Source organism: Paroedura picta, chromosome 10 (genome assembly GCF_049243985.1).
Source record: "Paroedura picta isolate Pp20150507F chromosome 10, Ppicta_v3.0, whole genome shotgun sequence".
Classification (NCBI taxonomy): Eukaryota; Metazoa; Chordata; class Lepidosauria; order Squamata; family Gekkonidae; genus Paroedura; species Paroedura picta.
In genome coordinates this window covers 37,400,793-37,426,050 of record NC_135378.1, presented here as the reverse complement: position 1 = coordinate 37,426,050, position 25,258 = coordinate 37,400,793, and the positions used below count along the sequence as shown (strand labels likewise).

Below are 25,258 nucleotides of genomic sequence, written 5' to 3'. Positions count from 1 at the left end.
GAGCCCCTGCCAGCATTTGCTGGCAGGGGCTCATGGGAATTGTAGTCCATGGACATCTGGAGGGCTGCAGTTTGACTACCCCTGTTCTAAAGCTTTAGAGTTTTATTATATTTTGTATGTTCTAAAAGTTGTTTGGTGAAAGGCAGGGCGTAAAAATAAAATAAAATATGCCCCATGATACCTGGTATCCTTTTCAGCTTTACTGTGACTTCAGAGCTTGGAATATGCATTACATCAATGTACTCTAAAAATCCTTTTTGTTCTCTTGCCCTTAGATGTTGACTTACCAAGAAGAACCATAAGTCACCTGCTCAAAGAGAAGACAGGATGTGTATCAGCTGCAGTGTCCGATGAGTCCGTGGCTGGAGACAGTGGTGTATACGAAGCTTCTGTAAAACCGTAGGTTTGGGGAGGAAAGCAGTTTTGTCTGGCTAGAAGAGGCTTTCTCAACCCGGGTTTTGTGAAACTCTGGGAGTTCTTGACAGCCCTGGAGGGGTCTCCTAAATGGGTGGGAGTTAATTAATTTTAATATATTTTTAGAATTCATTAAACATTTATCAGGTGATATGACTATATATGGGTCATGTTGACCTGCCTCCCCTTCTCAAATTGGCCAGCGATGGGCCTCGAGGGGGTAGAAAGGGGAGGGACCCCTATTTTGCACAATCATGACATTTCTGAGGTTTCTTGAAGCCAGAATAATGTTTCAGGAGTTTCTGAATATTAAAAAGTTGAGAAAGGCTGGCCTCGAAACAAGCTTCCAGCATCTAGTGCTGTTGTTCCCAAAGATCTACAGCAATTTGAACATCAGTGTACATTTAAATTAGATATGTTTCAGAATTAATGTGTTCACAGATTTGTTTGTTTGACATTTTGACACTTGTGGACACATTTGCTGTGGGTGGATGTTGTTATTCCTCTTTTTCCCTTGCCTTTGCGGTTCTGAGTCTCACTGGCCCACACTGTTGATTAATCACAGGTCACTATAGCAACCCCTGGGATTTTTGTTGATGACATGATGCTGCCGCCTCTGAAATGACATCATCAATGTCATAAAATGACACTCTGAAGTGAAACAACATCAGTGGGGTCACCGCAGCCAATTACATTAGATGGCAGTGAGGACAAGTGAGGCTGAGTACAGAGAATAGGAAGAATTAGGAAAATTGCACAGCTAAGAAGCAGCAAACCAGAGAATGTGTAACTGGCACAACACAGATGCCAACTTGGTAGAAACCAATTTAGAGTCTGAGATGCTGCATCTGCTGCTCAGCCTTCAGTTAATTTTTAGAAAATCATAGTTGTTCAGACAGTGGGAAGCAGAATAATGTAAAAATTCAATAGATTTCAAAATATTGATAAACAAGTAGGTGTTGCACCATTTTTAAAAAAATGTGAGTTTATAATGAAGAGGGTACCATGTACTCTAGCCTTTCTCAACCTTTTTGCCATTGAGAAACCCCTGGAACATTCTTCAGGCTTTGAGAACCCCCAGAAGTGGTGTGATTGTGCAGAATGTGGTTGGGAAGTATAGCTGTGGATACGTCCGTCTGAGACCCCTCCCCTTCTCACCTCCTCCAGGCCCACTTTGGGAGGAGGTAGCGGTTTACATTGCCATATATGGCCATATCATATGATAAACGTTTAACAAATTTTAAAAATATTTTAAAAATTAACTCTCACCCATTCAGGAAACCCAGGACCATCAAGAAAGAAACCCCAAGGTTTCACAACACCCTCGTTGAGAAAGGCTGATGTACTCAGCCTCAATAGAGAGGGAAGAGAAAGCTCATTTTCTTCTTGCTCCTGTAAGACAGATGCAGGTGGGAAGAATCTGGTAGCCCTTCTTGCCAACTGACTTTCCGATTTCCAGACTGAGAGCAGATATGGAAACCTCTGCCAACCCTTTCTTCCACTTCTGAAATCCTGAGTTACCAAACTAGGGTACTTGGCTTATGCAAATATGTCTACCAGGTGTGAAGAGAGGGGTGTCAAAGATTTGGGAAAGAACTTTATTAGTATAACAAAAAAGGGAAAGAATGTGAAGGTTGTTACAAAGAGAACTGAGGTAGAAAAGAGCCTGGGTGAGAAAAGCAACACAGAAAGAAAACAAAGCCCTAAAATACTGCTAGCTAAAACTCTCCCCTCACATTCCCCTTATGTGAGTCCATTCATCCAAACACATACCTTCCCACCATGGACACAAAACTGACATGCGGTGTTCTTTGTGTGCTCCAGGGGAAAATATGTGTAGGAGTTACTGTGTTATAGGATTTTAAAGGAACTGGCAGAGCTTACAGCACATCACCTGATGTTGGAGGGGGGGGTCACTTTGATGAGCAGCTGGCATTTATTCCCAGTCGTTGGGAGGAAATCCCAATTGATAGTTAAACAGTTTTGGAGGCAAAGGTGGGTGTGTTTTGAACTTTCTCACGCAATGAGCTTCCTTCTCCATTACGCAGATGCTGGTTTCTGGGAGCTGGAAGAATGTGATGGGCATTTCTGAGGAGCATATACAGTGAGCATGCCACCTAGGGAGAATAATGCCCAAAATAGAGAGGGGGCTTAACATTATGTACACCATCTTGATCTCACTAGAACAGACCTGGTGTGAAATAGTTTCAGCAAAAGGGAAAAGAGGCTGACAATTTCCCAGTATTATGTCTTGTCTCCAGTAATGCAGATGTCAGTTCACATAGTCATATAGAAACTTCAAGGACAGAAGAATTTTTGATATGTGATTAAGAACTAGTCTCCCAAAAATCTATGTATAATAATCAGAGTAAATAACCTAGTAAATATCAAGCGAAAAGTACAGTATAATCTGATCTAGTCTGGTCTTGGAAGCTAAGCAGGGTCAATACTTGGGTAGGAGACCACCAAAGACCACCCTGCAGAAGAAGGCAATGGCAAACCACTTCTCTTTCTCATTCATTTTGGAAGCCCCTAGCTTGAGTCAGTATCTTCTTGGGAGCCAGTGTGATGTAGTGGTTGACTGCAGCAGACTCTAATCCGGAGAACCAGGTTTGATTCCCCAGCTCCTCTACAAGAAGACAGGCGGGTGACCTTGGGCCAGTACCAGTTCTCTCAGAGCTCTCTCAGCCCCACATACCTCACAGGGTATCTGTTGCAATTGTAAGCCACTTTGAGACTCCTTCAGCTAGTGAAAAGTGGGGTACAAAAACCAACTATTTTTCTTCTTGGTGGCACACGCATACATAAACAATAAAGAAATAGAACTGGGCAAATCATCTGCTTGCAAAGTTGGGGAGAAATAGAGAGAGTCTAGGCCCGGGAGGAGTTTGTACTTCCTTTGCTTTTGCAGGCAATCATAAACTAGAAGAACTCTTTCGGGGGAATCTTCAAACAAGTGGCCATGATGGAGAGAAACCTTAGCATTTTTTCCTAGATCCATAATGAAGTTTTGCAGATTGGATTGATGCTCCAATCAACATTTGATTTTAGTATAAGTAGAGTATATTCGTTTTCAGAGTTTTAAACACTGGTCCTTCTTAACCATTTGCCTCTCTTAACCCCCTTTTATCCCTGTTCTCCAGACCAAATGATAGTGAAGAGGTTGCGTATTGCGAAGATGACGCCACAGTCCTCGAAACTGCTCAAGTACAGATCGGACTCAGGTAAATCCTCATTTGTAGAAGTAGCTGCTTATGCAAATGCATCACAAACCCCTGACGCTGCTCCCTTTTGCTTTCTTAACAGATATGATACAAGCAGCTCAAGTTTCGTGGTCATTGTAGTGCAGTTACAAAACCTGCATGCCCTTTCTGTCTTCCCTGGCTCAAAAGTGTAAGTACAGGAATGACTGAAAAACAGACTGGAGGTTTAACGATGAAACCTCCACTACAAGAAGGCCTCACTTCAAGAAGGACGTAGATAAAATTGAAAGGGTACAGAGGAGAGCGACGAGGATGATCTGGGGCCAAGGGACCAAGCCCTATGAAGATAGGCTGAGGGACTTGAGGGAATGTTCAGCCTGGAGAAAAGGAGGTTGAGAGGGGACATGATAGCTCTCTTTAAGTATTTGAAAGGTTGTCACTTGGAGGAGGGCAGGGTGCAGTTTCTGTTGGCTGCAGAGGAGAGGACGCGCAGTAATGGGTTTAAACTACAAGTACAACGATACAGGCTAGATATCAGGAAAAAATTTTTCAGTCAGAGTAGTTCAGTCAGTGGAATAGGCTGCCTAAGGAGGTGGTGAGCTCACCCTCACTGGCAGTCTTCAAGCAAAGGCTGGATACACACTTTTCTTGGATGCTTTAGGATGCTTAGGGCTGATCCTGCGTTGAGCAGCGGGTTGGACTAGATGGCCTGTATGGCCCCTTCCAACTCTATGATTCTATGATGAAAATCCACTTTTTTTTGCAAACACCCAGCCACACTTGACAGTCATATTCCTTTCAGACGGCACCTCGGTGATCAAGAGATCGCCTTCTTTCCGCACTCTCAGCCGCTGTACTTGTTGGCTGTCAAGCACAACCCCCCGTCTTCCTCCAGGAGCCTTTCTTGTGAGAGACTGTCACGGTCACCGGTTGGGCAGGGGGAGCAAAAGATGCAGTTCTTTTTCCTCAGCATGGGAGAGTAGTGAATGCTGGGGCAGCCCTGCTGTTGAATGCCCTCTTGTCAATGAGAAGCACAATATCCCTTTCATCCTTCCTCATGCAGAGGTTCGATACCTGTAAAAAAAAATTCTTTAATTTTCTGTTCAGTAAAAGGTGAGCCCTTATCCCTGTCCCAGATGAATGTTTGCACAGAAAAATGCAAAACTCTTCTCTCTCCTTCACAGCAAAGCCCTGCCTTTTAACCCCTTTTTATTTTCCCCCCATTCATTTTTCTTTTTCTTCCTTTGAAGGCTCTATGCTTCTTCCCTCCAGTAGAAGAGCACACATCTCGCTTTTATCTCAAGCACCAAACAGCCCCCCTGCCCTGCATACTCAGTAAAGCTTCTTCCTCAGCTACTGAAGGAGGTTTTTCATCAGGGGGATTTCAGGCATCCTTGTGTGCCCGTGTGCAGCACAGACAGCCAGGAAGGTGTGAGGGAAATCCGCCAAGTTGAACCAAGCAATCCCAGCAGCATTGCAGGCTCTTCCCTTTCGTCGCCCTGGTGCTTTGAGACTCATTGGCCTTTCCTAGAATGAACACAGGTGCCGAGATTTTAGGAAAGGCCATGATAGATACTGTAGAGGGGAAAGGATTTTCCCCCTTGGGGATCAATATGACAGTCAAACAGATAATCTTTTCCAGAAGGAGCTGACCTTAAACCGAGCATACTTTTATGTTGTCACTGAGATCCGTAGGCTACCTTGAGACAGTGTTAAACATTCATTGTATGTGTGTGAGATATTTGCATTTCAAAGGGAACGCGGTTTGACTTTCTCATTTGATCTGCAGAAGAATACTTTTTTAAACACAAGAAGTGCCTGTTTTACTAGATGCATTTGTTTCAGACAAGGTAGCTCAGTTTGTGGAACTATTTATATTGTTTAAGGACTGTTTAACGTATCGTAATATGTTGGCAGTGGTAAATCCTGCAGAAGGTCCCAGGTTCAATACCTGGCATCTTCGGCTAAGGGGATCAGAGAGTAGGTAGTGTGAAAGACCTCTCTCGGAGACCATGGAGAGTTGCTGCCAGCCGGAGGGGACATTGCTGACTTCGGTGGACCAAGAGTTGGATTCACTGTAAGGCATCTTCCTGTCTGCTCATGATGCAATAGTACATCACGAGCAAATCTTTGTGGGAAAAAGTAGCAGATTTTTGCAACATCTTTATTTGTTGGTATTTTCCTCATCCACATATTGGCAGGGGACACTCTGTTAAAGAGTCTTAGGACCAAATTAGACATGATGGCATCCATAGGTCCAACCTGTAGGCAACAACGCCATTTTAAAGCGAAAATACTGTCTGAGATGAGGCACTCTTGTATAAGGTGAATAATTTTTTGGCTGTAAGGCGGGGCGTGCTGCTGCTGCTGCCGTGACAGCGGCATGGTGTGTGCGGTGGCAGGGTGTCTTAGGTGGCGGTGTGGCAGTGGCAGCCTTGGCCTCGCTCCCTCTCTCTCTGGCCTCACCTCGCTTCTCGTGCACCTCTCCCTCGAGCCTCCCACGCGCCTACGTGGCGTCGGCTCTGGCTGGTTAGCTGGCCGCTGGTGGGACATTTGAGGACCCGGGCAGGACCTGGGGTGAAGACCAGGGAAGCGGGTGTGTCCCGGGATTTTTGGGACAGATGGGCAGTTTACTCTTGTATCCCCCTGTACCCCCCCTACACCTTTTTAAGTGCCTAAATGGCATACACATACACACTATGGTGCCTAATAGTATGTTATGCATAACAGCACAAGATGCCCCCCCCCCGATTCTTCATCTCATTATGCTGTAATCTGAACAAATACATTCTTATTAAAGGTATCTACCCTGGCTATAACACCATGCAGCAACAGGACTCTTATCTGCCAGCAGCCATTTAGACACCGGCACTCTCAGCAGCTGCTCTGTTCAACATTCGGCTGCCAAGTCCCATTCAAAGTGCTGGTTGTTATCTTTAAAGCCCTCCACAGTCTGGACCTCTTGCTCCTCACAAACCCTATCTCCTGATATCCACCCATGTACTAATTGGACTCCTTTGCTGACCTCTTCCTTTCCTTCCAGTGTGCTATCTTAGGTTATCTCACTTAGTAACTGTCACTCAGAATTAAGACATTCTCTCTTGTAACAGCATTTTGTTTTGGAGAGCTTTTGGAGGAAGGCATGGCTGAGAAGGCTTGGCCACATTTTTGGTCATCTTGTCTTGAGTCTTGGGGGTGCAAGTGCAGGAACATAAGTATCAAATGGACTGGGATGTAGATGAAAATTGGGGATCAGAGAGTCTTCTGGTCAGGGCAGCTGGAAAAAGAAACACATTGTGCCTACTGCTTGTATATATTCATATTGATGTTTTTCCAAGAGATCCTGCACTTGGGAATAGTTGACATGATTGCTATGTGAGAAAAAAATGACATTTTGCATGGGAGAGTTAGCCATAGACAATTAGTAAATTGTAGGATATTTATCTTTCAACTCCTGCCTTTGTTTTTAGAGACAAGTCACTTCTTTCTTTTCTTTTCCTGGCTTAGTATCATGTTTGCAGTTCTCGTTGTCTTTTTAATGGTGTTTTAATCTCTTTTATTTGTAAAACTTTAATGTCTCTGTCTTCCGCAAGGAAGCTCTTCTAACTTTTTAGTATGCCTTATTTCCATTCATATAACAAATTCTATTGTCTGGGAAATCTCTCTGCAGCATTTTAAATTTGTTTATGTATTTACTTACACAATTTGTATCTTGCCTTTCTTGTCCTTACAAGAGCACTAAGATGGCTAACAATTTAAAACATACACTATAAAACAACATTTGAAAACCACTAAAATCAATCCCCCAATATATCATTAAAACATTAAAACAGAACTTTCAAAGTTCCACAGGTCCAGATCCAAACTGACAGTGTTTTATGTCAACAAGCAAGGGGGGTGCAGCTTCCCTCCCTTTATGCCAGGAGGCCACTTCCACTGGAGATGGGTCATTATGAACCTGACATCCCTTCAAGCCACTCACATTTCTGGGTTAGAAAACATCACGGAAAACGTACTCAGGAGATTGTGGGAATCCATACATTACATATCCCCCATTATTGCTCTTTGGGGGCTCAACTTGAAAGCCCCCTTTTTCTCTCCCTAAGGACACCTTCCGATTAATTTGAAAACAAACCTTATTTTACACCTTCCCTTCTAATCCCTCTGATGGGGAGAATAGTGGCCAAGTTAGTCAAAGACAACTCCCACTGCATCCTAATCACTCCTTTGTGACCAAGAAAGATTAGGTTCCAGATTCTAGGCCCTATTACATGGATTAAGGTACATATTTGGCCAGTTAGGCTCCAGATCTATTAATCATTCAGATCAATGCAATTGGAGAGCCAGTTTGTTGTAGTGGTTAGGAGTGCGGACTTCTAATCTGGCATGCTGGGTTCGATTCTGCACTCCCCCACATGCAGCCAGCTGGGTGACCTTGGGCTCGCCACAGCACTGATAAAACTGTTCTGACCGAGCAGTGATATCAGGGCTCCCTCAGCCTCACAGGGTGGGTGGTCACGAAACTGCTTAAAGGAGAGTTTATTTCTTGACTTTTGACTCTGAGCCAGATCAAGCTGGGGGAGGAGCCAAATGCAGCATGAGGCTGCTTCTTTCTCTCTTTTCTTGAATGGGGTGGAGAGGGGGAGGTGGCAGCAGCCTCACAGAGAATAAGACAAATCTTTGCTGAGAGAAGTGTGGGCTTCTGGAGTGCTGTCAATTTAAAACAGAGGTCAAAGCAGGGGCAAAAATAAGTTTAAGGAGGAAAGTCTTGCAACCAGGAAACAGGAAGTCTATGAACTGATGGTCTGGCCAATCAGGAAAGACTGATTTGCTACGTCAGTGTTGGAGGCATGGGGCAGGAAGTTAATGCAGCAAAACACAAAAGATCTCCACTTATACTGCGGGCTTTCAAAGCTGTTTTTTCAAATATAGAGACGTGTATCTGCTCTTGGATATTGCGGGAGAAAGGTATGGTTACCGCTGATCAATCATGGATGTTGCAGAAGGAAAATTTAAAGCGCCCAAAATGAAAATGGAAATCAAATACAGTGCAGAGGGGAGGGATTTATTCAGACTGGGAGAGGATAAAAAGCAAAGTGCAGTCTCGACCCTGATTGTCTGCAAACACCTTTGTGAAACACTATTGTATGGACATTAACAAAAGAAGGGAGACATCTATGGGGACAGCAGTTCTGCATTTGATTTTCCAATAAGTTGCTCACTTCACCACCAGATAGCCATTTTGTTAGTTTCCCATATGGTATTATGAGGACAATGAAAACAGTGTTGCGCTTACCTTTAACTGTTATTCATATAGTTGTCTCTGTGCAGACATACATCCCTCCCTCCTGCCCCACTATGTACTACTTAACTCTGTATTTATTGATTCATAGTGACATCCAAGGAGAACTAAGTGAGAGAGGCCTCTTCCCAGAGCACATGACCTTTAGGCGGTAAAACAGTCCCAACTGCACCAATTGGAGGGACTCCTCCTGCTCTGTTATTAAGCTAACTAGAAATCTTTCAGTGCCTAGTCTGCATACATGCACAGTACTCATGTGTGCCTGCAGAGAGACAACTGGATGAACAAGTAACAAGGAAATGCAATACTGTTTTTTGTTGCCATGACCAATGTTCAGGGTTTGTTTTTCTTAAACTATTTTCTCCAGTGGCCAGATTTAGTGACACATCTTTCCCCTTGGCCAGTGCAATGTATTCATCCCAAAGACCACCGCAGCTGAACATGAGAATTGTTCTGATATCCTATCAAGTAGCCCCTATTTTAATTGTGTCTCGTGGGATAATGCAACATGCTGAGAAACTCCATTATGCCTGTTTGGCTTTCTCTTTCACCTCACAGGTATTTTAGAGTTGCCGTCCTCCCTTCTTCAGCTGACATCAGCTGTCTGTTTCGCACAAAAGTCCATCCTGCTGCTGAAACTCTTTTGTTTAGTGAGGTTTTCAGAGTTGCCATTTCCCAAGCAACTTTGCATCAGAAGACTTTGAGAGTGGATATCTGCTCTGTCAGTAAGACTTGTCGGGAAGAATGTCTGGTAAGTATTCTTTATTATTGGCTTCCTTTGATGTCCTTTTTTTCTCCCATTGATGGATAGAACACTTCTGAGGCATGCATTAGCAACCTCCAGAACTGATTATTCTCATCTGATATTGGAGGAATGAATGAAAACTCTTTTGATCCCAACATTATATGGGTAAACATTTGGTTCCCCATTGAAGGGTTCAGTGAAAGTGCATCAAGGCCCTGAAGACTGAAGACTGTAGCTAATATGTATGTATGTTTTAGACGGATTTATTTAATAAGTATAATTTGCATACCTTTTGAATGGTTGTAGATGCAGGGTAAAGTATGCTTTGTATAATGTATGGTAAACTACTATGCTACTGGAGGTTGTTGGTTGAGTCCCACAATTCCTCACCTATCAGCCTAGAAGTTAAAAAACAAGAAATTCTCAGTTCATGAAAAGCTGAGAAGAGCTGTTTTTTTGTATCCCACTTTTAAACTACCCAAAGTGGTCTCAAAGCAGCTTACAAACACCTTTCCCTTCCTTTCCCCACCACAGACATCCTGTGAGGTAGGTGAGGCTGAGAGAGCTCTGAGAACTGTGACTGACCCAAGGTCACCCAGCTGGCTTCATGTGGAGGAGGGGGGGGGAATCAAACCTGATTCTCCAGATCAGAGGCCACAGCTCTTAACCACTACACCAACCTGGCTCTTACTTGTGCTTGCTTCCATGGTTCTGACCTTCTAGCAACTGTTCATGCATTCCCCCTGCATTTCTTTACACCCTTGACAACTAGGAACTTTAATGAAATCTGAAATTCATAGGTTTGTAGCATGGGCTGCACTTGTGATACAAATTAAATGCCTTGTATTCTTATTCCTAAAATATCACTAAATAATCCAGGAATTCCCAACCAGGGTTCCAGGGATGGCTACTGAGATCACTAGACCCCACTTCCCCTGTTGCTATACAGGCCTAGTCTCTTTCTCCACAATGGAAATGGTAAATGATTGATTGATTGGCTGGCTCCTGTATCTTACTTCCACGCCCACTTATATTAAGGGGCATGCCAGCACTTCCATGGTTCCTTGAAACCTGAAAAATATTTCAGGGATTCCTCTGTGGTCAAACGGTTGAAAAGGGCTGGAATACTCTTTTTAGCCCTTTTGCATGGAAAAATGATGTAAAATGATAATCTGGTTTATGGGATGCCTAAAGTGAAAAAGAACTGGTGCAGATTTTACTAAGAATACAGGAAACACAATTTAGTAAAGAGGGCTGTGTGTTTTAAAAACTGCTGTTCAAAGAACAGAATTATTCCCCCCCTCATGATTCTTTTAGAAGTTGGAAAACATTGAAGAAATGGTCATACATAACATCTAAAGGTACTTCTCTCTCCACTAACGATTTCAAGTGCCCTCACTATGGCTCTGACAGTCAAGATGCTGTCCAATAACCAGTTTTTCCAGGGCTGCACCATAATGCCCGTTGGGTGAAAAATATATAACAGGCTCTAGAAAACTGCTCGGGGATAGGATCTTAGCCAGCAAGAAGCTGATGAGACAGAAGCAGAGGGTGCCTTCAGGCTCTACTGACACCTGTCCAGGCAGGGTGGGGTTCCCAAGATCCGCCTCCTGTTCCCAGCAGTCTTGCAGCACCTGTGGGGAAGGTGAGCTGTGTCAGTACCTTCAGTGTGTGTGTGGGGGGGTAGTTTTCCCCAGTCAAAAGGGAGTGAGGTTAGATGCAACTGCACTTGAATACTTTTGGTTATCAAGGGGGGTGCCCCCTATAAAATATGAATCTCCTTTGCCACTGTTGGAAGTTGTGGCAAGAGGGGAGAGGGTGCAGCCTGAAGTCTGCATGCCACCCCCATATACCCCTGTCCCCTTGGGAGGCTATGGATACCCCCCTGGCAAAGCAGATGTGCTACTCTTGAGCCACAACTCTTGCACCTGCCCTACTCTGCCAAGGCATCTGAGACCCCTCCCAGCTAGTTCTTCCCTTTCCTCCAGCCTGGACACTCTTTCCTTGGGTAGTGCTGAGGGGACTCCCAGGGCCATTTCGCACAGAGCTCAAAGTTGCTATTTGGTTGCCGTTTGTGAAAGCGCTACTTCAAGTAGCGAAATGTAACTAGCCGTGCCCGTAACGCACAGCTGCGGTTTTTGCGGAATTTGGCACTTTCACTTCTCGCCACTTTCGTAACCCACAGGCTTCCGGTTCTCCGTCTTATCGCTACAAAGGAGGTCCCTTTTTAGCGCTTCTGGCCTCCCGTGCCCGTCAATCAACCTGCAGGCACACCTTTGACCTCGACCCTAAAGCCGAACTTGTCGGGGTTCCCTTTTTTTTTAAAAAACCCAGGAAACCCCGTAGCAACGCGTTATCGTCCGATCATTGGCGCCCTTGGAACGTGTTTTCTATTGTTTTCTAGGAACCAGATGCATTGACATGTTTGATTGGTTAATCCCCGCCCACAGTACACGCCCACAGGTTACCTGCTTATATGCACCTGGGCAGACACGCGGTCGGCCTCACTCTTTTGTTTGCGTAGCCTACTGCCCGCAGCACAGGTCAACGTTGCAATGGAGAGGCTTATTTTTCAATTGCTGGCTCACATGCTCGCGGTGCTCCAGCGCATGAATACCGCCTTGTCGCGTCGGACGTCTGCTATCGCGGAGTACCGAGAACGGGTGCCCGGAACGCTGACCAGCAGCAGAAGACGTTCTGTAAGGGTAACCATGGCGGCCAAGAAACGCTGGCAAGCTCTGGCAGAGGTCCGGTTCCCCAGACAGTTCTGGGTGGACGAACGATCCTCTGACTGGTGGGAGAATTTTGTGTGGACTCGCTGGGATGATGACCACTGGATTGCCAACTTCAGGATGTCGAGGGGGACATTTTTTGAACTCGTGGAGGCTCTACGTGGACGCATGGAGAGGCAAGTCACTGGCATGCGGCGCCCCGTTCCAGTTGAAAAAAGGGTGGCTGCCGCATTGTGGTACTTGGCCACCCCTCAGTACTTCCGGACAGTAGCCCAGCAATTCGGACTCGGAGTCACTACGGTTGGCGATATCCTTAAGGAGTTCTGCCTCGCCATGGAGGCGGAATTGTTCAGCAAAGTCGTGTGCCTCGGAGACCGGCTTGGAGCGGTGAGTGTCATTCTATCCCCTTTGCCCTTTAAATTTTTTTTCTTGTTTGACAGGTCAGCAACGAAGACGCGATACACCCCACGCTGACATGCAATGGCTTATATTCTTTTCTTTCCCTTATTCCAGAGTATGGACGGGTTTGCCAGGCTTGGATTCCCGCATTGTTTTGCGGCCGTCGATGGAAGCCACATCCCTATCCGTGCCCCCGGGGGAAGCATAAAAGAGTACGGGAACAGGAAGGACTTTTGCTCTGTTCTCCTGCAAGGAACAGTGGACTTCTCCGGCCGGTTTATCGATGCCGAGGTGGGGTGGAGTGGCAGGAGGCATGATGCCCTTGTTTTCAGGGAATCCAACCTCAGGAAAGCCATGGACGAAGGGGTCTTTGTTCCAGGAAACCCCACCGCCACCATTGAGGGCGTGCGTGTGCCGCCGTTGGTGCTCGGGGACGGAGCCTACCCAATACGACGCTGGCTCATGACTCCCTACAAGCGGCCAAGGACAGACGTGCATAGCCACTACAACCTCACTCACTCCCGGGCAAGGAATGTAGTGGAGCGTGCCTTTGGACGTTTGAAGTCCCGGTTCCGTTGCCTGATGTCCCGACTACACGTGCATATAGACAATGTGACTCCGCTGATCATCGCGTGTGTCATTTTGCACAACATATGCGAGGACAAGGGACATAACATCCCCTTCCCTGTGGATGAACCTGATCCTGTTGTCCTTGAGGACACACAAGACATCCCTGAAGCAAGGAGAAGAAGAATCTATGCAGAGGGGTGCAAGGTTCGGGACGCCATAGCCACCCACATCTACAGAAACAGGAGGCGTGTTTAATTGTTTTTCCCACTCTCTTGTTGGTGAATAAAGTTTTGTGTTATTTGTTTAACCTTGTCTTGTGCGGTTTGTGTACTTTGCCAGCAAAAAAACGGGGATTCTCTGGTCCAAAAGCACTTTGACGGCCCTAAATGCTAACTCCCAACTGAAATTGACAAACACAATACGGAAGCGCTGAATGGGGAAAGTTCGGGGAGGCGGGTAGCCAGGAAGTATTGGCGACCCCTGTCAAACCGGAGGATCAATCCACTTATGTTCCAATGAATAATTTTATTGGTGGGCAGCTTTGATACATTTAAAAAACGGGGTGGTCTATCGGAGCAACGCACGTTCGTTCCCTAACCGTCATTCCGAAGATGCCGAAGCCACGGAAGGGCTCCTTCTGGCAGCGCGCCGAGGCTGAGGCACTTCTGGAGCTTGTGCTCCAATCGAAAAGTGTTGGCCGCCTTATGGCCAGCACCCACTGCCACACCAAGGGTGCTTACCTGGTGTTGGCTTCAAAGCTGAGGGAGAGGGGCTACGTCCGGACCTGGGAGCAGGTCCGGACAAAATTCAAGCGCCTTAAGCTGGACTTCCTAAACAGTCTGGAACAGTGGGGGGGGATCCCGCAGCCAAGTGGGAGGACGGTCTTCCACGACCAGATGGTAAAAATATGGGAGAAGGCTGGGAAGCCCCCCCTGGACATGAGGAGGCATATGGGTGAGTGCTGCCCTCGTTGTGTTTTGCCCTTAAACATGCATGGAATGACTAGCTGCCTCTTTCCCCTACTGTCCCCAATGAAATTCGAGAAAGTATTTAGATGCTGTCAACCCCCTCTGACTTAGCCCTCCAGTACTGTAGAACCACTTTGGTGTTTTACCCTTAAACATGCATGGAATGACTAGCTGCCTCTTTCCCCTACTGTCCCCAATGAAATTCGAGAAAGTATTTAGATGCTGTCAACCCCCTCAGACTTAGCCAGCCAGTACTGTAGAACCACTTTGGTTATGCGCTTAGACTCTAACTGTGGTGTGTCCACCAGCTGTGTTTCATCTCTGTTTTGTGTGCTTTTAATTATGATTTGTCTTTTTCTTTGCCCAGCCACACAATCACCATCCAAGCTGGCAACAGCACCTGAGCGTGAGGAGGGGGAGGAAGAGGGACCTTCCACCTCGGGACAGGCTGCAGGTGAGAGTTTTATGTCTGTGAGGGAGACCCATGTGTGTGTACCCCCATGGAGCCATATGGGAGCCTGATGTGATGCTTCCTTTTGGAGTGTGATCAAATTCTTTGTTTGATTCCTATAGCTGAAACTGTGGAGGCAAGGCTGCGTGCGATGGAGGCCAGAGTTACTTCCCTGGAGGCTCAAGTGGCAGAGCTGAAAGGGGAGATTGAGCAGCAAAGGCAACAGAGGGAGGCGGAAGAACGTAGGTTATGTTCCCCACTGCCCAACTCTTCTCACACTGTGGCTAAGGCCACTTAAAAGTGTATGCATGTAAACTAAAGAAATTTGAAAATATGTGTGGCACTAATGTGTACTTTTTCTCCCTCCCCACACAGTTAAGAAGAAGGAGGATGAGGACCTCTTCCGCCGCAAAGTCCGGGGGTCCGTGGGAAGGTTGAGCAGGAGAGTGAGGGAGATGGAAGGGGCTGGGCAGGGGAGCAGTGGGACCTGAGTTTTGTTTCCTGTTTGTGTTTTGGGGTAGGGGTTGGGGGGGGGGCTCCAAGTTTCATTCCCTAATGTTTTTCCCCTGTTAAATGTATACTTTTGTTAAAAAAAATAGGTTTTCCAGGGGGGTGGGGGGTGGTGGTGCTGGTGGGGCTCCAAGTTTCATTCCCTAATGTTTTTCCCCTGTTAAAATGTTTTTTAAAATAAAATGTTATTGCAAATTTTATAACAAGACTCCAGTGTGACTTCTTAAACTCGCACATATTTAACCCCACACCACACTCCTAAAACTCCTTGAACTAACACCCCTCCAACCTCCAACCCACACAGCAGTACCACAATATAGACAATCACTAGAGAGGCCGCTTTCGGCCTTGCAGATTCTACAGTAGGGTACACAGAGACAGAGTCAAAAATATAAACTTTATTCAACAAACAACAAAACACAGATAACATGAAATAGAAAAAGTGGGCAAAACTAGGAGGGGGAGTACTTGTCTGCTGGTTTTATTTTTCTCTTTCCGAGAATAGTCCTCCTTCGTGTTTGGGTGGAGGCATTCTGAGAGGGAGTCGGTGGGGTGGGTGCTGGAAGTGGTGGTGTTGGTGTGGGTGGTGGTGGGGGTGGTGGTGGGGGTGGTGGTGGGGGGGCGGGGGCGATTTGTGGAGGGTAGGCCCTTTCCATGACCACTACAGCCCTCTCCATGAGTCTCCTTATCAGTCGCACCTCCTCCACGCCTTCGCGTAGGATTTGGTTTGTCTCTCTAAGGACTGCCCTCAATTTTCTCCCCTCCTGGGCAATGAGTGTGAGCATGGCTTGGTCAGCGGCAGCGGCACGCCGTGACTCCTCATAGCAGTGCTCAAGGAGCCTCTCTCCCACGCTTGTCAAGACGGAGACGCGCCTCAGCCTGCCGCGTTCCCTCGTAAGCCTCTCCTCTGCTGGGAGCGCACCTCTAGGTGGTGGGCTGCCTGGAGCCAGGGGTGGTTCCTCCTCCTCATCTGAAAGAACCTCTGTTGGCAAAAAATGAGAAACAAAACTGTTAGTAACATCAATAAAGTCAAAACACACCATGGTGGACATGGTGTTCTTTTTTGTCCCCGTGTTTTCCTGCCAAGAATTTAAACAATCCCCGGCGAGCACATGGCTATTGTTTGTTTGCCCATGGTGTGCTTTTACTTTTGCCTACTTTCACAGCAGGACTCTCAACAATTAAAAGGGAGCACATGGTTAGTGCCTAGCGACATTGTCCTGCAGCTATGGCTCGAAAGGAACAGGTCATGCACGCTCACCATCTTGAATCTGTATCCGCCTGCGCCGGGCAGGAGGTCCAAGCACCCCAGGCTGTTCCTCCTCCTGTGTTCCGGGTATGAAATCTGCAAAAAAAGGAAAAAAAACAGATCTAGGACCAAAGGGTGGCAAAGCCAGCTTCAAAGCCTACACCAGCAACGCAGAGGGACTCTCTTCTTTCTCTTAGCAGTGCTGCTGCCCTGCACAAACAGAAAAGCACAAAGCAGTTAAAACAGCCCCCCCCCTATTTTAACTAATACTTACCAATGTTAGTTGATGCCCCCGAATCACTATCCACGTCAGGTGCTGCTGGAGACTCGAGGGGCCCCGTCCCTGGCAACTGTGTCTCTGTGGACAAGAGCAGAAAATAGTGAAAAATGAGCAAGCATACACCATGAACCACAAAGCAAGCTCCCAAAGTAGTGAGCCAAAGTACTGCAGAAGGCCTATGGGCGAGGCATGCAGCAAATATTTTGGGGCTGTTGGTTAAACATGACCGTTTCAAATACTAACCACATCAAGCACTCCACAGCCAACCATCTTTTAAAATCTTTTAAAAATTAAAATTAAATGATGAAATCAAAACCGTTTCAAATAGTAAACACAGCAAGCACTCCACAGCCTACCATCTTTTAAAATCTTTTAAAAATTAAAATTAAATTATAAAATTAAAACCGTTTCAAATAGTAAACACAGCAAGCACTCCACAGCCTACCATCTTTTAAAATCTTTTAAAAATTAAAATTAAATTATAAAATTAAAACCGTTTCAAATAGTAAACACAGCAAGCAGCCTACCATCTTATGCGTTGCAACGAACTGACGAGAAAACGATGCCCAAACGTCAGAACACACATTTGCTCAAAAGGAAATATAAAATAAAAAGAAAATCACTTACCGGAGGCAAGGGGCGTTTGCTCAGGAGCCTCCTCTGGCTCCCCAGGAACGATGGCGATGAGGTCCAGCGTTACCGATTCCGCGGCTCGTTGCTGGACGGGGGGTGGAGGGCGAAAGCTGGACGAGGTGCCCTCGCCGGGATCCTCCTCAGCGGGTGGTTCCTCGACCGGGGCAGCCGGCTTCCGAACCACCTTGAGGCTCCGGCCGACGCGCTTCGGCCTGCTGGATCCTTCCCCGTCTCCGTACAGCTGGCGCTGCTCCTCGAAGTAGGGGCAGGTAACCTTCTCGTTGCCGGAACCCTTATTATGGTTCACGGCACGCATATACTCTGCCCTCATTGTCTTGGTCTTCGACCGGCATTCAAGGCCGGTCCTGTTGTGGCCCAGGGCGCGCATCTTAATGGCCACTTGTTCGAATACCTCCCTATTCCTGTGGGAGGACTGGAACGCGTCCTGGATTTTCTCCTCCGAGAAAATCCCGATCAGGTCCCTGATCTCCGCGTCCCTCCAAGTTGGGCCACGGCCGGTTGCAGGGACGGACGAGGCTTGAGAAGACGATTCCATGTTGCTTTCGCTAGTAGCTGAGCAAAATGGTGGTGGAAGGTGCAGGGTGCAACGGATCATATACCTTCCCGCACACAAAGACAAAGGGACTAGCCGGCTCCTGATTGGTAGAGGGCAGTAGGGGACACGCGCATTGGCCACATTAGGTCACATGTCACGTTCAAAACTCCTCGCGCGGGAACAGGATCTGCTCCTAATGGCCAGATTGGCGCCCTTGTTGTTTGACTTAACGCATGCGCTGATTCGTTTACACGAGAGAAGAGCAGTTTGAACATGCAGCGGGAGCCATTTTAGGAAAATGTCCGCCATTACACAAACGCATGCCGGTGTTCAACCGAGAGCAAGTGCAGCAGTACTCGGCAGTTCCCCAATAATATTCACCAGCCACAGCATAAATCAACCAAACATGACATGTTACTGGCGTACGTTCGTTGGCACGCTCAGAGGAATGTTTTTTAAAATGAACGGGGGACGGCGACTCCGCTTGCCGGAGGTATAGCTGCCAATGGAAGGGGTTGTCCGCACCCAAGCACAAGCACGCACCGGGAACCACACAAAGACCCACTACACATAAGCCGCCCCTCATGATATCACCTCGAATCATGTCTATTGAACCCCTGTAAGCTAAGCAGGAGACTGCGAGCGGCGACCGTTCGTTGGCACGCTCAGAGGAAAATTTTTTAAAATGAACGGGGGACGGCAACTCCGCTTGCCGGAGGTCTAGCCGCCAATGGAAGGGGTTGTCCGCACCCAAGCACAAGCACGCACCGGGAACCACACAAAGACCCACTACACATAAGCCGCCCCTCATGATATCACCACGAATCATGTCTATTGAACCCCTCTAAGCTAAGCAGGAGACTGCGAGCGGCGAATGTTCGTTGGCACGCTCAGAGGAAAATTTTTTAAAATGCTCCCTGTACGTTGACTCCGCTAGGACTGGCCGATGGTAGACGGGGTTTTAAGCTTTGGGCAAATTTTGGGAACGTGACGGTGTGTGCCACTGTGCTTGTGAAAAACTCTTGTGGTGTCCGGGCAGAATTTCCGAAAGTAATCGTGCTTGAAAGCCAGTCGCTGTCCCGTTGCCTCGTAGATCCCCGCTCGCTCGGAGAAAAAAAAAATGGCGAACAGTTCGCCGGAAGTTTGGAGGACAGGCTCGGGAGGAGGGACTTTGAAGAACCCGCAACAATGGTAACGCACAGGTCTTTAGCGCTACTGTTGCAGATTGGTTGCAGGAGTGTATCGCTATCCGGAGGGTGAATCCAGTTTTCTGGATTCCCCTAAAAGCGCTACAACGAAGCGCTTTTGGCGGGTCGGTTTCAGGATTGTTGCAGATCGTTTACGACGTCGTGCGTTATGGCAAATTAGTAGCGTTTTCAATCAGCAACCATTGTGCTATTTTTAAGCCGTGGGAAATGCCCCCCACTTTCCCACAAAGCTGCAGCCAGGCAGGACCATGGCTCTTGCTGCTCCTCTTAGGAACCTTTTGAGGAATGTAGCTGTGCCAGCCCACCCTAGGTACACCCCAGGCCACTACTGGAGGGCACCCAAAGGCCTTTCTGCACACCTTTATGGACAGGGCCATGTGCACAGGGGCAAGAGTTCTGGGCTACTGGCCATAGCCACGTGAGTGGGTGAGGCTTTCCAAGCTGGGTTTAAGAAAGCCATTGTGCACTGCTGAGCTGCCAAGTTTGCCCAACTCATCCCAACAACATACATCTGCCAGTGAGTGGCTCACACTTGCCAGGCCCACAGCAGGCCTGGGGGGGGGGGTTGCATCAGTCTCTCCCCCGGGTGGGGAGCTGGCCATAGCTGCCTAGGCTCCTGCCTCTGCTTTTGGCTAATAGGGCTCAGTTGAGGCTTTCAGCCCAGGCGGGGTCCAGGCTGGTTAGGAGGTGTTGGGAGGGGGGGTTAGCGGGTGGCTTGAAGACTCCAAAGTAGCCAGAACTACTCATGGGTGGAATGAAGGAGCCCCCACCGAGCTCTGGAAGGAAGCGAGGAGTCTGCAAAGCCTCTCCTTGGCCACTCGTGCTTGGCTTGGAGAGGCTGCTGGAAGCCAGCCTGATTCCTGCAAAGCCCTGAGTGGTATTCCACCAATTGGAAACAACCAGTCTGGTTTCATCAACAGTTGCTGGGTAGATCTCTCAGACTGCCTTTTCCTTATTGGTTGAAAATCCCCACTCAGGCCCAATCGCCTTCTGTTTTAAGGAATTGCCTGGCACCATGGTACCCATTTGATGCTGTGACAAATATTGTCTGTTATCAACACAGGGATGATATACAAGACAGATTTCTTCAAGACTAATGTTTTGCTCACGTTCAGTATTGAGGTGAATATATAGAGGAGCCTCAACTGAGTCAGAGTATCCTATTCTGACTGACAACAGCTCTTCACCCAAGACTCCAAGCAGAAACCTTTCCCAGCTCTGTCAGTGGCAGATTCCAAGGGCTCAGCTTGCTAAGCATGATCTCTGCCAATGAGCTAAGTCTGCCTTCTTGGCTCTGCAGCAGAGGTGTATCATACAAACCCCTCAACTTTCCTTTGTATGATATTGTGATGGGAAGATGGTGATTGCTTTATTTTTCATTGTAGCTGCCCAGTACCACCAAGCCTTATTGTTTAATAACTATGGACACTCTCAGAGTGTAAAGCTCTGGTGCCTGAGGCATGTGGCACAGTCGGGCTCTCAAAGCTTCCTGATGTGAGCTTGATTTTTCTTCCCTTGCATATAAAACCACTTTTCCTCTCATGAAGACAATGGACTGAGGCCAACTATATTATGCCCCAGGCATCAACTTAGCCAGTACTCTCTGTTGCATGGATCTATTACACTTGATTAGATTTACAGAATATAAATGACTTATTTTCCCCCTTGTGGATGTGCACTGTCTCTTCTTTAATGTTTTCAGGCTATTTACTTAAAATAAAAAAATAAGCCAGGCTATTCATAGAGAAGAAACCAATTAAACAAACTATTTTATGTACCTTCTTTCGCCTTGATTCCTTGTGCCCCCCTTCAGTTAAGATTTCTGCCATGCCAGTTGTTGTGCCTTGAACGCCTTTGTTCTTTCTGTTATACAAACCAAGAAACTATTGTCTTGTCAATATTTTTTCATCCTTTTTCTGCTGACTGCTCCCAGGTAGCCTAGTAAATCTTGCAGCATCCCACTCGTGTCTTCACAATTCCATTGCTCAGCTCTTCACTTCCCTCTTCTTTGTCCTATCCTTTTAGCAAAATCCCAGTTTGTGCACTTAAAAAGCCAGTGATCCCTCCACCATGTACAAATGAAATGTCTACTGTAGCGGTTCATACAACATTCCTTTACACTGGGACCTTTTGCAAGGGGAGAGGGGATTACTCGAAGTATGCCTTCACATGAAATGTTCACCTCACTCCTTTTATATGGATGGTGGAATCAACAGGCATATGCTTATTCCTCTTCCAGCCTCGAAAGGCTGATTATAGATCTGCTTCCAAAATGTTTAAATTAAAAACAGAAAAAACTCCACAAACTTTTAAAAAAATGCTGCTAGAGATCTTACAAAACTATGTTACAATATCAAGGGTGATAATATAGGATTGCCAGAGCAAATGAGTGGGGGGCAAGGAGGGAAAGTGCAGATAGAGATAAGAGGACCACTGGGAAGGAAGGAAAAGACATTTCTGCTCCCCTGTGAGTTCCCTCACTCTTAAGTGTATAAACATAGCATTTGAGTTAGTTTAACTTTTGTTTGAAGAGTGGCTAAAGTGCATTCACTGTACTTTAAAAGGCCCAGGTGTGTCGAAGTTTTTTTTCTTCTGTGAAGTGGTATGTAGCATTTGAAGAGCCAACGTAAATACATGTGAAACCATTTTCCAGATGCAAAACAACTTAGAAATATTTGCAGTTTATCATTTTTACATGACAATATATTAAAATGACCCCATGTATTTATCTTTGTCATCTCTACCTAGGCTGGAACTCAGATAAGCCTGGCAGACTTGTCGTTTTCAAATGAGACTTCTACTCTGTGGTATAACTTGCTGGCTTGCAAGCAGGTTCCTGGAAAGAAGAACAAAGAGCCAAAGGAAGATCCCATATTGGCTCCAGTCGGTCAGCTGTCAGGCTCCTTGGACTTGGTGAGCAGCCTGTGGTGACATCTGTGAAATAAGTTCATTACCTGCTGAGGTGCTCCCTTTTGTCATTCTTATTAGTTGAATGCCAAGTGAGGTTGTCATGTGGGATGAGGTAACATTTTAGTGCAACTAGCCACCCAAGTGGGGGTTTTGTTTCCTTTTATAATCAGGAAACATTGAATCATTCAGTTCTTCCACTTGCATTCTGTTTAGTATTTGAGTCCCTGCTTTCAAGTACAACATACACATTAATAGTATCAGTTCCAAATGGATTACATTTGTGTAAATGTCTGTTTTTTCCCCAGAGGGAACCTTGTCTTTTCTGGACTGCAACTGGTGTGTTTGTTTCTGCTGGGTTTACTTTTGTTTTAAAATGTTGTGGTACTTGAGAGCCAGCTTGGTGTAGCGGTTAGGAGTGCGGACTTTTAATCTGGCGAGCTGAGTTCGATTCTACATTCCCCCACATGCAGCCTGCTGGGTAACCTTGGGCTTGCCACAGCACTGATAAAGCTGTTCTGGCTGAGCAGCGATATCAGGGCTCTCTCAGCCTCACCCACCTCACAGGGTGTCTGTTGTGGGAAGAGGAAAAGGAAGGCGATTGGAAGCCGCTTTGAGACTCCTTTGGGTAGAGAAAAGCGGCATATAAGAACCAACTTTTACTTTACTGTAAAAGTACAGTTAAAAAAAACAACAAAGCATCCTTGCTTTTGAACTTCCCATGGAAAATCTGAGGTGGTAACAATCACTGAGGAAGATTGTGCCACCTCTGGGATGGAATATTTGAATCAGCTCCGGAGTGGATCGAAAACATTGAGCAGATGTTTTCACAGTCAGCTTAATCCCAAATGTAGACCTCAGTATAGCACACTAGACTGGCACTGTTTTTAAAGCACACTTTGTCAATATTCACAAATATTATGGAATAGGTTTTATCAATAATATCTGTCCCTTCTGTATTAAAAAAAAATACCACCACACCAGTTTACTGTAATATGTAGCCCTGCCTTCGAATTTCTGTTAGGATGCTGTGTCAGCCTTACTAGAAAGGACTTCAGCCGAACTGGAAGCAGTAGAGCAAGAGTTGGCAGAAGAGGAGGAAGAAGAGGAAGAAGAAAAGGAAGTTCAGGAGTCCCAGAGTGCTGAGCAAGAATGGTAAACTGTGGTTTATGGTTATTTTGAGAGATAAAAACAGCATTTCATATCACAAAACATAGTGAAACAGACCACTGAAATAACCTTCTACTTGCCACCAGATACTAAACGGGGGGAAAAGAACTGAATGCTTTGGGCAAGGGGTAGTCAACCTGTGGTCCTCCAGATGTTCATGGACTACAATTCCAATGAGCCCCTGCCAGCAAATGCTGGCAGGGGCTCATGGGAATTGTAGTCCATGAACATCTGGAGGACCACAGGTTGACGACCCCTGCTTTGGGCACATTGGAAAGTGTGGTCTGGAGATCTCCACACAACAGAAATCACTTCACCTGGATAAAATAGCTGCTTTGGGAGGTTGCCTCTAAGACATTGCACCCTGCTGAGTTCACTTCCCTCCATAATCCTCACATTCCCAGGCTCTGACCCTAAACTCTCCAGGTATTTCTATACCCAAAGCTGGTAGCCCTGATCATGCATGCTGCAGCTGGAGCAATTCACTGCTGAAGAGACAAGCCATTAAAAAAAAAAAGTTGTTTGTCTCTTCAGCGGTGCGAACTGTTATAAGATCAGTGAACACAGCATCAATTGCCTCACCTATTTCCAGGGTGTCTGTTGCAGGGTGAGGTAAATGCAATTGTAAGGTGCTTTGGGGTTACTTCAGGTAGTAAAAAGTAGGGTACAAAAACCAACTCTTCTTCTTGGGTTATAATAAACACAGACTCCTGATAACTGGTCTCTTTTTATAGATACTGTCTAGTGTGAATTTCCCAGCTATATTAAGGCCGCTTGTAGAAATGTTTGGATATGTTTCTCAGTTGGAAACAACAATGTATCTCTGCTCATTTCTACATGACACACAATAACAAATGCTGGGTTTGTTCTCATGGTGCCAAATCACGGGGTCAACCCCAGCTGTAGTATCTGCTGGCAGGATGGATTTCCATCAATGGAATGACGTTTTTCTCACCTCTCCTGGCCTGCCGCAGCCAAAATGTTCCCCAAAATGTTACTTCTGGGAGAACTGGTCCCCCAAGAATAGCATGAAGGCCTGCAGAGGAAGGGGGAAATCAATGAAAGTCACTCTTCTCTTTTCACTAGCAGATATCTGCTGCTGGATCCAGCCTACATATTTATACTTTATTTTCTTGGTATACCTATTGAGAATACAATGTGAACTAGTCTGTAGTTGCTAATGTGTGTTAACACTCTGGGCCTTTACGCACGGGGATCTTTGTTGCAAATTGTTTGCGGAATGAAAAATCGCCATTTAAAATAGTGGAATTCATCGTTATGCATACTTGCCTTTGTAGTGGAATCAGTTGCGTTTTTTAGCGTTTCCCACAGGCTTCCGGTCTCGGCAGAAATCGCTAGAAAGGAAGCGCTATTGCCAAGCTCGTCCCGCCCCTGGCCGTCAAGCAGCCAATGGGCAGCCGTTAGCATGCTCCCAAACAGCCCCTTTCCCTTTAAGAAAGGTTTAAAAAAAAAAAAACAGACCCATAGCAACGAATCTAGGTAGATTCGTTGCAACGGAGAGACCCATCCAGCTGCCTAATGTGAGCTGTCGTTTGATTGTATGATCGTTGGCACGCTGCCTCGAGTGATAAAAAAAAAATCCCCCCCCCCTCTCACGGGCCCGATTTTTGGCTGAATTAATGTGTAAAAAATAAAGGGACTTTATTTCAGCAAACGGGCTTTTATGTGGTTTGTGCTTAGTGACTAAAGGTGAAGGACTGAAGCCAGGGAAGCCTCTAAACAGAAAGAGGCTCGCTGGTGCGTTTATCCCCGCTCGCTCGGAGAAAAAAAAATGGCGATCGCTTCGCCGGAAGTTTGGAGGACAGGCTCAGGAGGAGGGACTTTGAAGAACCCGCAACAATGGTAACGCACAGGTCTTTAGCGCTAGTGTTGCAGATTGGTTGCAGGAGTGTATCGCTATCCGGAGGGTGAATCCACTTTTCTGGATTCCCCTAAAAGCG

At 46.4% G+C, this 25,258-nt stretch overlaps 2 protein-coding genes and 1 long non-coding RNA gene across 3 annotated transcripts in view; 2 read left to right on the top strand and 1 right to left on the bottom strand.

The window, feature by feature from the left end:
• The window catches only part of WWC2 (WW and C2 domain containing 2), a 165,711-nt gene that overhangs the window by 120,422 nt on the left and 20,031 nt on the right, over positions 1-25,258 (top strand). The window contains exons 12-17 of the mRNA XM_077302315.1: positions 276-399; positions 3,558-3,638; positions 3,721-3,807; positions 9,478-9,670; positions 21,969-22,133; positions 23,152-23,282. Of these exons, the coding sequence (XP_077158430.1) occupies positions 276-399; positions 3,558-3,638; positions 3,721-3,807; positions 9,478-9,670; positions 21,969-22,133; positions 23,152-23,282 (781 nt within the window). The remainder of the gene's footprint in view (positions 1-275; positions 400-3,557; positions 3,639-3,720; positions 3,808-9,477; positions 9,671-21,968; positions 22,134-23,151; positions 23,283-25,258) is intronic.
• LOC143819992 (uncharacterized) lies at positions 13,637-15,218 on the top strand. Its single transcript, XR_013225192.1, has 3 exons — positions 13,637-14,787; positions 14,907-15,026; positions 15,160-15,218. It is a non-coding gene; the product is annotated as an uncharacterized LOC143819992 (long non-coding RNA).
• Positions 15,354-21,049, bottom strand: LOC143819669 (uncharacterized). The gene is made up of 5 exons (XM_077301551.1): positions 20,999-21,049; positions 17,451-17,709; positions 16,818-16,901; positions 16,556-16,639; positions 15,354-16,276 (listed from the first exon to the last, which is right to left on the bottom strand). The coding sequence occupies exons 1-5, from the start codon at positions 21,047-21,049 to the stop codon at positions 15,747-15,749; spliced, it is 1,008 nt and encodes a 335-aa protein (XP_077157666.1). The 3' UTR covers positions 15,354-15,746.